Here is an 18,570-nt window from a genome sequence, read left to right as displayed (position 1 = left end):
TTTCACTTTATTACCAGAAAAAAAATATATGGAGACAAGTTCTCAGATATACTTTTTACATCAACTATTCTCTTTTCAGCTTTAAAAAAATTTTTTCTCTTTGAAAGTGTTTTCCTCACTTTCATAGCTCTTTTCCTTCTTGCCCACAAGTTGATGCAATTCCTCATATTATTTCAATGTGCTTTTATTTTAACCATTATTTTTTTTATTTTTACAATTTTATAATATTATTTTTTGAATTATGAAATACTTTTGACCTCAATTTTAGTTCATCACTTTACTGATATTTTATCAGATTTTTGATAGTTTTCATCAATGCAATAATATTAAACATCCTTTTATAGAACTTCTATCGTAATTTCATTACATATATTTTCTAAAGGGTCTACATTAGATTATAATACAACTGAATATTTTGCTAGAGATATTTGAAAGGTGATATTTGACTTCACTAAGTTGAGTTTTTTCTCAATAACAATTGATGTCTAGCTGGGGGCACCTGACACAGAGAAGCCTGTTCATAGCCTCTAATCCAAGGACTTAGAGAGAAGTTGTAGAGAGTCAACGCTACATGATCAGTTAACATAAGATTTACCCTGTAGCAACAATTAACATATATATATATATATGCAATATATTAACAATAATTAATAAAGTGAGCAGGAAGAAACTTTTGTAGATGGTGACTCTGCTTATGGGATAGATTGTGGTGATGATTTCACTGATACACACACATCTCCAATCTCATCAAGTTGCATACATTAAACATGTAGAGTTTTTGCATGTCAATCATAATTCAATAAAGTGTTTTTTAAATCTATATATCATAAATATGTGACTTTTCAAAGACCAGAACTGACGTTTCTCTTCTAAACAAAATTAAAACAAAAATTCTACAGTAAGAAAGAAAAAAAAAAAGTTATTACAATGAAAAAGAATCAGAGATATAAGACCAAAATTACTTCTAATATTGTTGAATATTTTATACTAGTTTGTTTCTGACACCAAACATTCTCTTTGGTCCCTTGAATCATTTTCTTACTTAATTACCAGGTATTTGTTGATTTTCTACTTTTGTCAGGAAATAGCCAAGCTTCAGTTGAATGACTTGTCCCTTACCTCAGGGACATTCTATTCCAGTAATAGGGAAGAGAGAAAGGGCTGGTAAAAAAATATAAGCACAAGGTAATTGTAGAGTATATTAATTTTAATAAGAACAAGTAACAAAATACACATTAGGATAACCTGGGAGACTTATTTCACACAAGATGTTAAGAGAAGACCTTTTTGAGACATGACATTTGAACTAAAACTGAACAGTGAGGCAGAACCAACTTTTGAATGAACCACTGGAAGAACATTCCAGGATTCCAATTTCTTGAAGATGCTGTTTTGGGGTAGAAAATAACTATTCTTTTTCCTGTCAGTTTTTATAGGAAAACTTAATGGAGCCAGTGTGACTAAATAATAATGAGGAAATGGGGACAGTAGAATCATATGATATAGGTCACAGTAAATAGTTGGATTTTATTTTAAGTGAATTCTAAAGTATTGATGAGTTTGAAGGTAGATAAGGAACACGGCCAGTTTTAAACTTTAAAAAGATAATTCCTACTGTTATGAAGATAATAATTACATAATTGAAAGGAGGTAGAAATCATGAGTAAAAATTTAAAAGTGAGTTAAGCAGTTGCTATAGGATTCCTGATGGAAGATAATAAGCCAAAGTAGAGAAATGGAAATAGAGAGAAGATGGTACAATAACAGTTGAGAGCAGAAACAAGAAAGCATCAGCAACATAATTCATGGTGTGGGCTCTATGAGAAAGAGATGAAGGAATGACACTGAGATTAGGAACAAAAAATACTTTTGTGATTTTTTTTTTTTTGTGACTAAATCAGATATGGTTTTTCAAATATTTGGGGTTATGATTTAAGATGGAGTGATGAAAGTGATATTATGAACTTATTAAATTTTAAGTGTTTATGAGACATTTAAATATTAATTTAGGCAAGCTACTATGTAAGTTAGACTTGCGGATATTTAGGAAATGAGCCCTAATGATCATACGATATTTTTTCATCTAGTTCAAGATTTTTTCATCTGCTTCGTTTTTTTTTTTTTTTTAATTGTAGCATAACTTCCCAATAGGTTTCTCAATCTACCTGCCTCCTTTTGCACTGAGGACAACCCTCTCTTTTGAGATTTTAGTTTTTCTTTTGTCCTGTAACACTGCACTACAGGATGTTGATTCTGTGTCTCTCATGCCTGTTTTTTTTCCCCAAGAAAAAAGAAAAATTTATTGAAGTATAGTTGATTTGGGCTTCCCAGGTGGCACAGTGGTAAAGAATCTGCCTACCAATGTGGGTGACTTGAGTTGTTTGATCTCTGGATTGGGGAGATCCCCTGGAGTAGGAAATGGCAACCCACTCTAGTATTTTTGCTTGGGAAATTCCATGGACCTTGTCTACTTTTTAAATTTTGGTTTAATGTGATAAAATACATAATATGAGATCTGCCCCATTAAATAATTTATGAGTGAACAGTACAGTATGGTAAATTACAGTTAAATGCTATAGAGTAGATCTCTAGATTTTATTCACCTTCCTTAACTGAAACTTTATATACCTGTTGATTAGCAACTCCCTGTATAGTCCAACTTATGACTTCTGGGCATTTATTGAAAATAATTTCCACCCAAGATGGAAGGGTCATGGTGGAGAGGTCTGACAGAATGTGGTCCACTGGAGAAGGGAATGGCAAACCACTTCAGTATTCATGCCTTGAGAACCCCATGAACAGTATGAAAAGGCAAAAAGATAGGACACTGAAAGATGAACTCCCCAGGTCAGTAGGTGTCCAATATGCCACAGTTGACTCATTGGAAAAGACTCTGATGCTGGGAGGGATTAGGGGTAGGAGGAGAAGGGGACGGCAGAGGATGAGATGGCTGGATGGCATCACTGACTCGATGGACATGAGTCTCAGTGAACTCTGGGAGTTGGTGATGGACAGGGAGGCCTGGCGTGCTGCGATTCATGGGGTCGCAAAGAGTCGGACACGACTGAGCGACTGATCTGATCTGATGCTACTGGAGATCAGTGGAGAAATAACTCCAGAAAGAATGAAGGGGTTGAGCCAAAGCAAAAACACCACCCAGTTGTGGATGGGACAGGTGATAGAAGTAAGGTCCAATGCTGTAAAGAGCAATATTGCATAGGAACCTGGAATGTCAGGTCCATGAATCAAGGCACATTAGAAGTGGTCAAACAGGAGATGGCAAGAGTGAATGTTGACATTCTAGGAATCAGCGAACTAAGATGGACTGCAATGGGTGAATTTAACTCAGATGACCAATATATCTACTACTGTGGGTAGGAATCCTTTTGAAGAAATGGAGTAGCCATCATAGTCAACAAAAGAGTCTGAAATGCACTACTTGGTTGCAATTTCAAAAACGACAGAATGATCTCTGTTCGTTTTCAAGGCAAACCATTCAACATCACGGTGATCCAAGTCTATGCCCTGAACAGTAACACTGAAGAAGCTGAAGTTGAACAGTTCTGTGAAGACCTACAAGATCTTCTAGAACTAACACCCCAAAAAGATGTCCTTTTTATTAAAGGGGACTGGGATAAAAAGTAGGAAGTCAAGAAACACCTGGTGTAACAGACAAATTTGGCCTTGGAATACAGAATGAAGCAAGGCAAAGGCTAATAGAGTTTTGCCAAGAGAACACACTGGTCATAGCAAACACCATCTTCTAACAACACAGAAGAAGACTCTACACATGGACATCACCAGATGGCTAACACTGATATCAGATTGATTATATTCTTTGCAGTCAAAGATGGAGAAGTTCTATACAGTCAGCAAAAACAAGACAGGAAACTGACTGTGGTTCAGATCATGAAAACTCCTTAATGCCAAATTCAGATTGAAATTGAAGAAAGTGGAGAAAACCATTAGACCATTCAGATATGACCTATATCAAATCCCTTATGACTATACAGTGGAAGTGAGAAATAGCTTTAAGGGACTAGATCTGATAGATAGTGCCTGATGAACTATGGACAGAGGTTCGTACAGGAGACAGGAATCAAGACCATCCCTAAGAAAAACAAATTCAAAAAAGCAAAATGGCTGTCTGAGGAGACCTTAAATAGCTGTTAAAAGAAGGGAAGTGAAAAGCAAAGGAGAAAAGGAGAGATATACCGATTTGAATGCAGAATTCCAAAGAATAGCAAGGAGAGATAAGAAAGCCTTCCTCAGTAATCAGTGCAAAGAAATAGAGGAAAACAATAGAATGGGAAAGACTAGAGATCTCTTGAAGAACACTAGACATTCCAAGGGAGCATTTCATGCAAATATGGACTCAATAAAGGACAGAAATGGTAGGGACCTAACAGAAGCTGAAGATATTAAGAAGAGATGGCAAGAATACACAGAAGAACTGTACAAAAAGATCTTCACAATTCAGATAATCACAATGGTGTGATAATTCACCTAGAGCCAGATATCCTGGAATGTGAAGTCAAGTCAGCCTTAGAAAGCATCACTACTAACAAAGCTAGTGGAGGTGATGGAATTCCAGTTGATCTATTTCAAATCCTAAATGATGATGCTATGAAAATGCTGCCCTCAATATGCTAGCAAATTTGGAAAACTCAGCAGTGATCACAGGACTGGAAAAGTTCAGTTTTCATTCCAATCCCAAAGAAAGGCAATGTCAAAGAATGCTCAAACTACCATACAATTGCACTCATCTCACACGCTAGTAAAGCAATGTTCAAAATTCTTCAAGCCAGGCTTCAGCAATACGTGAACCATGAACTTCAGATGTTCAAGCTGGTTTTAGAAAAGGCAGAGAAACCAGAGATCAAATTGCCAACTTCCCCTGGATCATGGAAAAAGCAAGAGAGTTCCAGAAAAACATCTATTTCTGCTTTATTGACTATGCCAAAGCCTTTGACTGTGTGGATCACAATAAACTGCGGAAAATCCTGAAAGAGATGGGAATACCAGGCCACCTAACCTGCCTCTTGAGAAACCTGTATGCAGGTCAGGAAGCAACAGTTAGAACTGGCCATGGAACAACAGACTGGTTCCGAATAGGAAAAAGAGTACGTCAAGGCTGTATATTGTCACCCTGCTTATTTAACTTATACGCAGTGTATATTATGAGAAACACTGGGCTGGAAGAAGCACAAGCTGGAATCAAGATTGCCAGGAAAGATATCAGTAACCTCAGATATGCACATGACACCACCCTTCTTGCAGAAAGTGAAGAACTAAAAAGCCTCTTGATGAAAGTGAAAGTGGGGAGTGAAAAAGTTGGCTTAAAGCTTAACATTCAAAAAACTAAGATCATGTCATCCGGTCCCATGTCTTCATGGCAAATGGATGGGGAACAGTGGAAACAGTGTCAGACTTTATTTTTTTGGGCTCCCAAATCACTGCAGATAGTGATTGCAGCCATGAAATTAAAAGACACTTACTCCTTGGAAGGAAAGTTATGACCAACCTAGACAATATATTAAAAAGCAGAGACATTACTTTGTCAACAAAGGTCCATCCAGTCAAGCCTATGGTTTTTCCAGTAGTCATGTATGGATGTGAGAGTTGGAAAGAAAGCTGAGAGCTGAAGAATTGATTCTTTCAAACTGTCGTGTTGGAGAGGACTCTTGACAGTCCCTTGGACTGCAAGGAGATCCAATCCACCCATCCTAAAGGAAATCAGTCCTGCATGTTCATTGGAAGGACTGATGTTGAAGTTGAAACTCCGATACTTTGGCCACCTGCTGTAAAGAGCTGACTCATTTGAAAAGACCCTGATGCTGGGAGGGATTGAGGGCAGGAGGTGAAGGGGATGACATAGGATGAGATGGTTGGATGGCATCACTGACTCAATGGACATGGGTTTGGGTGGACTCCAGAAGTTGGTGATGGACAGGGAGGCCCGGCTTGCTGGAGTTCATGGGGTCGCAAAGAGTCAGACACGACTGAGTGACTGGACTGAACTGATACCCTGCCAAGTTGGTGTCTTTTTTTTTTTCTTTTTTTTAAGGAAGGGATATGTCTGGTTATAGATGCAGTTTCTATTCCTATAGGGTCAGAAAGATGCCCTGGATGAGGAAATAACAACCCACTCCAGTATTCTGGCCTGGACAATCCCACAGGGGCTACAGTTCATGGGGTCCCAAAGAGTTGGACACAACTGAGCATGCTTGTGTGCATTAAAGCGGACAAGATACAAAATGTATACAAAGGGATGACTGCACTTTGAATCTTCAGATTTGCTGATGGCAGTTAGGAATTATTGGGGCTTAAAGTCTTTCTTCAAAACTCTTAAAAAATCACCCTCTATTTACCAGTCTACTTGCTCAATTTGTAAAGTCTTTTCTTTATAAAAAAAAGAAAAAAAAATGGACTACATAGTTAGCAAGTTATCAACTTGTACAGAAAACAAGAGTCGGACACGACTGAGAAACTGAACTGAACTGAACTGAGAGAAAACAAAGGAATAAAAAATCTCCAAGTTTATGCATGGGAGTTGATCTTATATATAAGAATATGAAAATCTTTAAGTTAAATTATTTTCAATTTATAAAATATTTAATGGGTGACACAGTATTTTAAAATATTGAATTGGTTACATTAACAAAAAAGCCAAATGTTGCATGAGGCAGATACTAAAAATATTTGTTATTGATCTGAAATTTAAATACGGCTGAATATTCTGTATTTTATCTGCAAATTCTAACCTTACTGGATTGTAATAGTTAGATTGGTGATGATCTGTGCACTCTTTTTGCACTGGTAATATCCAAATGCAGCTTTCAACTTTCACAAGTCAAATAGATATAGAACATGTTATCAGTTTATGGGATTTTAACACCTTAAAAACCATACTATTCCAGGGAAACCAGTTAAAAAAGGAAATAATGAAATTCCTGTGACATAAAGAATGATCTGTCAGTGACCATAAAAATGTCTTGAGTCAGAATCTAAAAATCAAAGTGAATTACCAACATTAGGTGATCATCAAAATCAACAGCAATGTTTATCTACTCACATTTAAAGAATAATTGCAGTTTTCTGCTCTCAAGTTTCTCTGACTTTTCTGAGTAATGAGAATTGACGCTTTTCTTCTCTCTTCCTGATGTTCCTTGAGGAAGTAGTATGGTATTTGTTCAGACATTTTTGTTTAAATCATCTGAGAGATTAAAAAAATTGCCTGTAGTTTCTGCTAATTATCCAAGATATTCTTCATATTCCCTAGTGAAAAAGTGTAAGGGGCAATTTAAGGAAAGGAAGAAAACAGCATAAATGATCTGCACAGTTCCATTGAGACCTACAGCCTGTTTTATGTGCTCATTCATTTACACAGAGTCAATGATTATAGTAACAATGAAAATGCTACTGTATGGGCTTTAACTCAGCAAAACTGAAACAGTTCCAAAAGTTGTGATATAATTGTAAATGAATCATCATCATCATTGCATAGAATTTTTTGAATTTATAATTCCAGTAAAAAATATGTAGTTGGCACTGGGGTGAAAATATATTATTTAACCTATATGATATAAATATGGACTATAACAATAAACAGAGGAAAACCAAGCTCAGATAAATTATGTAATCTGACCAAAGCCATGAGGAAATTAAAGCCTCATCTTTAAGTGAGTGGTGGTATACATACCCTGACCTTTAATATGACAAATCCATAACAATTATTGAAATGCAGTGTGTGTTTAAACTATAGTGCTTCCTGAGCTGAGACACCAACACATTTGGATAATGTTCAGTACAACCTCACGGAAGGTAAAATTTCATATAAGACAGTACATGCTCTCTCATAACATTTTACCTATACACTCATCCTTATGTATTAGAATTGAGTAAAAATCATAAACAGCTAAAGATGGATCTAAATTGCATAGATGGGTAAGTTTTGGAAAATGTGTCATTTGTTCTTAATAACTAAATCAAGATATAGAATGTTTTCAGCACCACAGAAACCTCTCCAGTGCTTTATAACCCCTCCACCCTTCACCTCTCCAAGAATAATGGAAATTTCCCTCATTTAACTCCACCAACATTCTCACAACTCTAGCAACTACTTGTCTGTTTTCTATCCCTAAACTTATTATCCTGCTTTTGAATTTCATGTACATGGAATAACACAATATTCTCAGTCTGGTATCTTTCACTCAGCGTAGTGATTTTGAAATTTATCCATGTGTGATTTTATAACTATATGACATCCCACTGCATGTGAGTGTCACAACTCTTAAAATATTGATGGATATTGTGTTTGTGCTGTGCTATTAAAAATTCTAGCATAAAGAATCCTATATAAGTGTATGTGTGAGTATATATCCATTACTTTCTCCTAGTTAGGGATCTTAGAATAATTAGGACATAGGTCACTGTATAGTTAACTTTACATGAAACTGCAAGATTACCAAACTTACTGTAGCATTTTACATTAGCAAAAGCCGTGCATGAGAATTTCATTTTCACCATATTCTTACCAATATTTGATGTAAAAATTAATACATGCACATAAATATAAATGGACATTGGGATAAAATAATTCTATTCCTTGGTGCCTGCAATGTGGGAGACCTGGGTTCAATCCAAGGAGCAAGCATATTTTAATTTCATAGCTGCAGTCACCATCTGCAGTGATTTTGAAGGCCCCCCAAAATAAAGTCTGTCTCTGTTTCCATTCTTTCCCATCTATTTGCTGTGAAGTGATGGGACTGGATGCCATGATCTTCGTTTTCTGAATGTTGAGTTTTAAGTAAACCCTTTCACTCTCCTCTTTCGCTTTCATCAAGAGGCTCTTTAGTTCTTCATCACTTTCTGCCATAAGGGTGTTGTCATCTGCATATCTGAGGTTATTGATATTTCTCCCAGCAGTCTTGATTCCAACTTGTGCTTCATCCAGCCCAGCGATTCTCATGATATACTCTGCATATAAGTTAAATAAGCAGGGTGACAGTATTCAGCCTTGATGTACTCCTTTCCCTATTTGGAACCAGTCTGTGTTCAAATCTACATCTTACGTTGTCTAAATTTTGCCCATTGAAATTTAAATTTTACTTGATTTTTTGAATTTTTACATGTGCTAGATAAAAAAATTTTTTGCATATTTTCTCCCGGATGTTTTATATTTTGATATTTCTGTTTTGTTCTATGTCCCAATATCTTATTGTATTACCAAAGAGATTTTTGCTATCATTAGGGAGAGCAAAAAGTTATCTCCCACAAGAAAAATTCCACAAGTACAAAACAGATTGGAATGCAGGAGATGAAGTGGGTAGAAGAGGCCATGAAGTTGACAAAGTCTCAAACAAAGGTACAGACTAATCCTCTGAAGATCTGAAGGCTGAGAAGGGAGCAGGAGAACTGAGAGCCACTCTCTGATGTCACTTGAAGGATTACTCTAATTTTCTTCTATTGACTATATTGGTTTGTCAGGAACTTAGAATCTGTCTTGAACATGGTTATATTGTGCTGTGAAGACATGTGAATATTGTTATCTTCTTCTTAAGAAGGTTGATTTATTTGATCTTTTTTAATTAGAGCAGGAAATTAACAAGGTTTGTGGCAAACTACAAAGTCTGCCTCACGGGTGATTTCATAAATATTAATTCATTTTTTTTTTTTTTTTTTGCTTTTTGTTTGTTTGGTCTGGGACAACTGAAATCTTACAGTAACCTACATGGCTCAGTAGGATAAATAAACTTGGCTCAGGATAAGTGAACTGGGCAGCTTTTACAAAGAATGGGGATCTCATTTTCATACACTGTTTCCTTTCTGCAATTCATTGCCAAAATTCTGAGACTATTGTCTAAATTCTGACTTTTTGTTCTTTAGATCAGAAAAAAAACTAGGTTATTTTTAAGATTTCTATTTGTATGATGCAGACTAGAGCCTTGCCTCAAAATAAATAAAATTGGGAAAACACCCATTCTGTTAGCTTCTAATGCTGTTGGGAATCTCCTCCACACAATACACCTTTCTTAACCATCTCCTCATTTACCTTAGAGTTAAAAATTACATCAGCTTAAAAGAACAGCATGAATTTGTCAGAAATCTCTTTAAGGCAGCCTTCACGTCCTTGTTCCTCAGGCTGTAGATCATGGGATTCAGCATGGGTATCACCAGTGTATAAAACACTGAAGCCATTTTATCAGCACCCATAGAATGGTTAGTTTGAGGCTGCAAATACATGAAAAGCAGAGTTCCATAGAAGACTGACACAGCTGTCACATGGGAAGCACATGTGGAGAAGGCTCTTTTTCTTCCTTCTGATGAACGTATCCTTAGAATGGACAGAACAATGTTGAAATAAGATGCTACCATGGTAATTATGGAAAACACCAAATTTGTAGGTGCAAATACAAATACTACTGTTTCTGGAAAGGAAATATCAGAGCAGGACAATGCTATCAGAGGGACGATATCACAGTAAAAATGATGGATTACATTGGAAGAGCAATAAGACATAGAAAATACAGAAGACGAAGCCACAATAGCTTGGAAAAGCTATAGAGGTATGTGAGGGAAACTAGCAGAAGACAGATCCGCCGAGACACCACTGCCATGTAGAGCAGGGGGTTACAAATGGCCACATAGTGGTCATAGGCCATCACAGCTAAAACGAAAATTTCAGCTACAATGAAAACCAAGAACCCTCCTAGTTGGGTGGCACATTCATAGAAGAAGGTGGTGTGTTTCTTTACTAAGAAGTTGATCAGCATTTTAGGGGCAATGACAGTTGAATTGCCAAGACTGATGATGGCCAAGTGCCTGAGGAAGAAATACATGGGAGTCTGAAGCCGAGAGTCCACACTGGTGAGGGTGATGATGCTTAGGTCAGTCCATAGATGACCAGGAAGACACAGAAGAGTGGCATCTGGAGGTCTGGGCGTTCTGAGACTCCTGTGAGAATAAATTCAATGACTCGGGTGAAATTTTCATGAGCCATGGTAGAGTTTGGAGAGTCATCAGTTTGAGCAAGAAAGGAGAAATGGTTACAGTTTTAAAAAACTGTATTTCCTAGGATTGCCATTAGATGGCACAGGCAATGCCTAGGGTGAGATTTCCTGGAATCACGCTTCCAAATTATACCCTCCTCTATTGCTGCTGAAATTTAGTGTGTTGCTGGCTACAAACACTTTTTAAATGACAAAAATAAAAAATTTAAAGGAACCACTTTAAATCACAAATATTGTACCCATCCTTTAAATTTCTCTTTTAAAGTCCCACATTTTATTATTTGCCAGTGTCAATAATACTTTGCCATTCTACACACTCCTACTTCCTTAGGTCAAGCTTTAATTAATGCTATCATTGATGACTGTATCATTTTGATCTCCATGTCATGATTCTCTCAGTTTGGCTGATAGACAAATAACAGTCTTTAATACTTTTTGAGTAGTCAAATTTGTAATCTGAGATTGTTTTTAGAATAATTGAAGAATAAGCTTTAGCCTCATATTCAATGCATTTGACATTCAGGTCTGTATCACCTTTCTACTCACATCACCTCACTCAGCATACACTCAGCCCTACATTTTTTTCTCTTGCCCTCTGTGTCTTTACTGATATTCAAAAATACCAGTTGACCTAAGAGCAACCTAGAAAATAAACATTTCTTCCTAGGTTTTATTTCCTTATTAAGATACTACAGAGTTTCTGTCTTGTTAAATCAAGAAACTGCTGCTGCTGCTGCTAAGTCGCTTCAGTTGTGTTCGACTCTGTGCGACCCCATAGACGGCAGCCCACCAGGCTCCCCCATCCCTGGGATTCTCCAGGCAAGAACACTGGAGTGGGTTGCCATTTCCTTCTCCAATGTATGAAAGTGAAAAGTGAAAGTGAAGTCACTCAGTCGTGTCCGACTCTTCGCGACCCCACAGAACGCAGCCTACCAGGCTCCTCCACCCATGGGATTTTCCAGGCAAGAGTACTGGAGTGGGTTGCCATTGCCTTCTCCGAAATCAAGAAACTAGCCTGATGCAAAAATGGGTTTAAGGATGGAAGGCGACCCTGGGCTTTGTGGAGCCAATTCTACTGCTTTTTCCTAGATGACACTGTCTGCTGTTTCTCTATTGTGTCCCATTCGGCTTTCAGGCTCTTTCCTCTTTCACAGAGAAGAACCATGTATTGCCTGGTCTGCTATCGTGGGTTTTCTTGTCAGACACACTGAATTAGGCAAAGGAGTTCAGACATCTGCTACCAATCTTACCAGTTTGAAATCTTCAGTTCTGCTAAGGATTAGTCTAGTGTTTATTGAGGGTATCTTCATTTTCAGTGTCTTTTATTGTTTTCTTCTAAATTTCCAGATTGTTTTACCCTACACATTCATTTTTAATTTTAATTTTCTCCTTAAGAATATATAACATGAGATCTGTTCCATTAAAAGATTTAAGGTTGAATAGACTAGCATTCTTAATTATAGGTACAATGCTGTTCCTCTCTAGAACTTATTCATCTTCCAGTACTGAAATTTGATATCTGTTGATTAGCAATTCCTCATATGGTCCAACTTACAACTTCTGGTTACTTATCAAAAAGAATTGCTGTAAGAATCTTAAAGAGCTAATGATACTCTGCCCATTCTTCTTATTTTGTGAACGATATCTTTGATCATTTTTGACCATTCTGATGCAACATTTATATGCTTCTATTTAGGGCTAATATTAGAGCACACAGGATATAAAAAATATGCAAAGATATAACTGATATTTCAATCTTCAGACCTGGTGATAAGAGTTAGGAACTACTTGAGGTTCATGGCTTTCTCCTTAACTCTTAAAAATGTTTTCTATTCATTTACTAGTTTACTCAATCAGTTAGCAAAGTCATTCCTGAAGAAAAAAAAAAAAAAAGCAACTGTTAGGGAAAACAAACAACTAAAAATTCTCCAAGTTCATGTGTGGGAATTGATTCTCATATAGAAGAATATACATATCCTTATATTAAGATTATTTTCAGTTTATAAAGTGTTTCATGGGTAATACATATCTTAAAGTATTTTTCAAATATTACATTGGATATATTTATAGAAAATTCAAATATTATATGAGACAGGTACTAAAAAGTATTTGTCATTGATCTGAAATTTAAATGCAACTGAACATCTTATATTTTATCTGGAAATTCTAATCTTACTGGACTTTAATAGATTAGATTGCTCATGATTTTTTCAGATATATCTAACTCCCTCTGCACTTACAATATGCACATCTGACTTTCAGCTTTCATAAATAAAATAGATATATGGCTTCTAGTTAATTAATAGGTAATTCCCTGACACTACCACAGTATTCCAGGGAAACAAGTTAATAACAACAAAAAAAATTAATAATAATGGAGTTTTTGTGGTTAAAGAATATCTGTCAGTGTCTATAAAAGTGTTCATAGTCAGAATCTAAGAAACAAGGGAAATTACCAATGTCAACGTGATAATCAAAATCAACAATATCTGTCTACTCACGTTAATGAAGAATTGGATTTTCTCCTCTCAAATTTCTCTGACTTTTCTCTGAGTAGGGAGAATTTATGCTTTTTGTATCTCTTTGTGATGTTTCCTGAGAAAGTATTAATAGCATTTGAGTTATTCAAATGATTTCTCTTAAATCTTCTTAGAGATTTAAAAACAATTGCCTGTGTGCCTACCTATCCTCAGGGATATCTGGCCTAGTCTCTAGTGAACAGCTGTAAGGAATAATTTAAAGAAAGGCAGAAAAGAGCATAATGGTCCTTACAGTTCTACAGAGACCCACGCGACAAAAGTTCTCAATCGCTGACACAGAGTCAATGATCAGAACAACAATGAAAAAGACTAACGTGCTTTATTGCAGCAAAATTGGAACAGTTTCAATAGTCATGATAAAATTGCAAATTAATCACCACCATTGCATATAATTTTTTATTTAAATGTATTATTCCAGTAAAAATATGTCATAGATGCTGCATTAAAAATATACCATTTAACCTAAATGAGGTGGATATCACTATTCCCAGATTCAGAGGACACTAATCTCAGATAAACTATGTGATTTGACCAAAGGTGTGTAATTGGTGACTAGAAGATTTGAAATTAAAGCCTTTTCATATACCTGCAGAAAAAGGCTTTAATTTCAAATCTTCTAATTAAAGCCTTTTCATATACCTGCAGAAAAAGGCTTTAATTTCAAATCTTCTAATTAAAGCCTTTTCATATACCTGCAGAAAAAGGCTTTAATTTCAAATCTTCTAGTCACCAATTACACATCTTTGGTCAAATCACATAGTTTATCTGAGATTAGTGTTCTCTGAATCTGGGAATAGTAATATCCACCTCATGTAGGTTAAATGGTATATTTTTAATGCAGCATCTATGACATATTTTTACTGGAATAATACATTTAAATAAAAAATTATATGCAATGGTGGTGATTAATTTGCAATTTTATCATGACTATTGAAACTGTTCCAATTTTGCTGCAATAAAGCACGTTAGTCTTTTTCACTGTTGTGCATTTCCTTTTCATATGACAAACACATAACAATTATGGTAATGCCATGTGTTGCAATAATAGTTGTCTAAATCATAGTGTTTCCTGAGCTGAGATCTACCACTTTTGCATGATGTTAACATAGTCTCATAGAACATTTGAATCAGTTCTAATGAGGTGGATGAAACTGGAGCCTATTATACAGAGTGAAGTAAGCCAGAAAGAAAAACACCAATACAGTATACTAATGCATATATATGGAATTTAGAAAGATGTTAACAATAACCCTGTATACGAGACAGCAAAAGAGACACTGATGTATAGAACAGTCTTTTGGACTCTGTGGGAGAGGGAGAGGGTGGGATGATTTGGGAGAATGGCATTGAAACATGTATAATATCATGTATGAAACGAGTCGCCAGTCAAGGTTTGATGCACGATACTGGATGCTTGGGGCTAGTGCACTGGGACGACCCAGAGGGATGGTACGGGGAGGGAGGAGGGAGGAGGGTTCAGGATGGTGAACACGTGTATACCTGTGGCGGATTCATTTTGATATATGGAAAAACCAATACAATATTGTAAAGTTAAAAAATAAAGTAATTAAAAAAAATCTAATATAAGGAAATACATTCCCTCTCATAACATTTAACCTATATTCTCTTCTTCTATGAATTCCTTTTGCTTTAGAATTGAGGAAAATTTGCATACAGTAAAAGATGGCGTTAAATTGTACAAATGGGTAAGTTTTGGAAAATGTGCCATTTGTTCCTAATACCTGAATCAAGATAACATTTCAACACCACAGACATTTCCCTGATACTTTATAACACCCGCTTCTTGGCTACTCCCATCATAAAGGCAATTTCCCTCAGACCTTAACTTCCCAAACAGCACGCTCTCACCTAGAGCAAATGCTGCTCTGGTTTCTGTCCCTAATCTCATTTTCCCTGTTTCTGAATTTCATGTAAGTGAAACCACACAATAAATATTCTTAATCTGTATCTTGCACTCAGCTTAATTCTTTTGAAATTCAGCTGTGCTGAGTTTATGTGGATGCATATAGTCCTCTGCATACATATATCCCATCTTACTCGTTCTTTTACCAATAGATATTTGAGTTTTGGTTTATTATAAAATATCTTGTATAAACACCCTTATAAAAGCATATGTGTGTATATATATATGTATTATTTTTACTAGTTATAGATCTAAGAGGTAATTACTGTAACATAAACATCTGCATTTTTAACTTTATAAGAACCTGCTAACTTTCTGAACTTATGGTAACATTTTACACTACCAAAGCCATGTATGAGAATTCTATTTGCCACATCACCTTGGCAATATTTGATGTAGACATTTTAAAAATAACTTATAAATGGAATTGGGATAAAATAATCTCATTGTGAGTTGAATTTTCATTTACTTGGTGGCTAGTGAAAGTGGACATTTTTCTATGTACTTGGTTATTCATATACCCACTTCTTACAGTTCTAAAATTTGCCCATTTTAATTGTTTTCTTCTTTTTATTGATTTTTTGAATACTAAAAGTTTGCTAGATAAAACTACATTTTCAGATTTGTTTTTTTTCCTAGGCTCTCTTGCTTCTGATGTTTCTGTTTAGTTCTGTCTCAAGTTGCTACAGTGATACAACTCAGAGTTGTGCAGCCAGTAGGAAGGGCAGAAAACCCTCTCACACCAAAAAGTTTCAAACAAAGCAGTTTCGGATACAGGAGATAAAGTGGGTAGGAGAGGCCATAAAACTGATAAAACTGCAAGCCAAGGCACATAGAGAAACATTCTGAAGACAGGAAAGGAAGCAGGAAAACTGGGAATCTCTCTCTGTCATCACTTAAAAAGAAAAAAAGTGTAGTTGCTCAGTCGTGTTCAAGTCTTTGCGATCCTGTGACTGTAGCCTACCAGGCTCCTCCGTCCATGGGATTCTCCAGGCAAGAGGACTGGAGTGGGTTGCCATTTCCTTCTCTAGGGGATCTTCCTGACCCAGAGATTGAACCCGGGTCTCCCGCATTGCAGGCAGATACTTTACCCTCTGAGACACCAGGGAAGCCCCAAGAATACTGGAGTGGATTGCCCTGCCCTCCTCCCGGGGATCTTCCCAACCCATGGATCAAACTCAAATCTCTCACATTGCAGGCAGATTCTTTACCATCTGAGCCACCAGAGAAGCCCTATCACTTCAAACATTACTCTAATTGTGTTGCATTGAATATACTGGTATGTTAGGAAATCTGGAGTCTATTTTGGACATGGTGACACTCTGCTCTGAAGATATCTGAATATTGTCATCTTCTTAAGTGAGTTGATTTTATTTTTTCTTTTTCTTGTTTAAAATTACAAGGTTTGTGTTAAACTACAGACTCTGCCTCATGGGTGATTTCATAAATACTAGTTCATATTTTAGCATTGTCTGGGGTACTGGAATTGTCCCCTACAGCCACATGCATCAGGATAAGTGAACTGGAAAATTCATACAAAGAATAAGGATCTGACTTTCATTGGCTCTTTTTTTTTCCTTCAATTCAGCCCCCAAATTCTGTGACTATTGACTCAAACATTTTTATTATTTACATCAGAAAACCTGGGTTGTATTCAAGATTTCTATTTGAATGGTGCAAACTAGGACCTTTCCTCAAAACAGAAATTGCAAAATGGGAAAATAATCCATTCCTTTGACTTCTAATGCTGTAAGAATCTTCTCCACACAATGGCACCCTACCTTAACCATCTCTTCATTGACCTATAGAGTTCAAAAAGACATCAACAGCATGAATTTGTCAGAAATCTTTTCAAGGCAGCCTTCACGTCCTTGTTCCTCAGGCTGTAGATCATGGGGTTCAGCATGGGAATCACCAGTGTATAAAACACTGAAGCCATTTTATCGGTTTCTAATGAATGGTTATTTCGAGGCTGTAAATACATGAAAAGCAGAGTTCCATAGAAGACTGACACTGCTGTCATATGTGAAGCGCATGTGGAGAAGGCTCTTTTCCTTCCTTCTGATGAGCGTATCCTTAGAATGGACACAATGATGTTGAAATAAGATGCTACAACTACAGTTATGGAAAACATCAAGTTTGTAGATGCAGATATGAAGACTACTGTTTCTGGAAAGGAAGTATTGGAGCAGGACAATGCTAAGAGAGGGACAATATCACAGTAAAAATGATTGATTACATTGAAAGAGCAATAAGCCATTGAAAATACAGAAAAGGAAGTCACAATCGATGTGGAAAAGCTATAGAGGTATGTGAGGGAAACTAGCAGAAGACAGATCCGCCGAGATACAACCGCCATGTAGAGCAGGGGGTTACAAATGGCCACATAGCGGTCATAGGCCATCACAGCTAAAACGAAAATTTCGGCTACAATGAAAACCAAAAACCCGCCTAGCTGAATGGCACATTCATAGAAGGAGGTGGTGTGTTTCTTTACTAAGAAGTTTATCAGCATTTTAGGGGCAATGACAGTTGAATTGCCAAGATTGACCATGGCCAAGTGCCTGAGGAAGAAATACATGGGGGTCTGAAGCCGAGAGTCCACACTGGTGAGGGTGATGATGCTTAGGTTCCCTGTCACGGTCAGTCCATAGATGACCAGGAAGACAAAGAAGAGTGGGATCTGGAGGTCTGGACGTTCTGAGACTCCTATGAGAATAAACTCAGTGACTCGGGTGAAATTTCCATTAGCCATGTAACAGTTTTGAAATTAATCTATTTGGGGAAGAAAAGAAAATGTGGTTACAAACTTCCAAGTAATTATTTTCATGGATTGTCATTAGATGACAAGGGCAATTCTTGGGGTGGGGTTTCCTGAAATCATGTTTCCAAATTACATCAGCTCCTCTACTTCTGCTGAAATCTAGTGTGCTCCAGCTTATATAGCTTTCCTAAATGGAAAAAAATAAATGTGAAAAAGCAGCCACTGTAAAGCACAAACATTGTATCCATCCTCTAATTTTCTCTGTCAGAGTTCCACATTGTATTTTTTTTTTTTGCCAATTTTCATGATATTTGCCATTCTAAGCATCCC

General features: G+C 36.5%; 1 protein-coding gene and 1 pseudogene across 2 annotated transcripts; both read right to left on the bottom strand.

Annotated features, from left to right (window-relative positions):
* OR8J18P (olfactory receptor family 8 subfamily J member 18, pseudogene) lies at positions 10,069-11,002 on the bottom strand (annotated as a pseudogene).
* Positions 12,846-18,570, bottom strand: OR8J15 (olfactory receptor family 8 subfamily J member 15). Of its 2 annotated transcripts, XM_002693681.3 has the most exons (2): positions 17,325-18,570; positions 12,846-12,859 (listed from the first exon to the last, which is right to left on the bottom strand). In XM_002693681.3, the coding sequence occupies exons 1-2, from the start codon at positions 18,229-18,231 to the stop codon at positions 12,846-12,848; spliced, it is 921 nt and encodes a 306-aa protein (XP_002693727.2). In that variant the 5' UTR covers positions 18,232-18,570. The 2 variants fall into 2 exon arrangements, with proteins under 2 accessions (XP_002693727.2, NP_001377630.1); NM_001390701.1 differs by lacking the exon at positions 12,846-12,859 and having other exon boundaries at positions 17,299-18,231.

The sequence above is a fragment of the Bos taurus genome, chromosome 15 (assembly GCF_002263795.3).
Source record: "Bos taurus isolate L1 Dominette 01449 registration number 42190680 breed Hereford chromosome 15, ARS-UCD2.0, whole genome shotgun sequence".
Lineage (NCBI taxonomy): Eukaryota > Metazoa > Chordata > Mammalia > Artiodactyla > Bovidae > Bos > Bos taurus.
The sequence above is the reverse complement of the archived record's forward strand: the minus strand, read 5'-3'. Positions and strand labels throughout refer to the sequence as shown.

What these genes read in the sequence shown, in the direction of transcription:
- OR8J15 (NM_001390701.1), bottom strand. Translation starts at nt 18,231, where the DNA reads ATGGCTAATGGAAATTTCACCCGAGTCACTGAGTTTATTCTCATAGGA.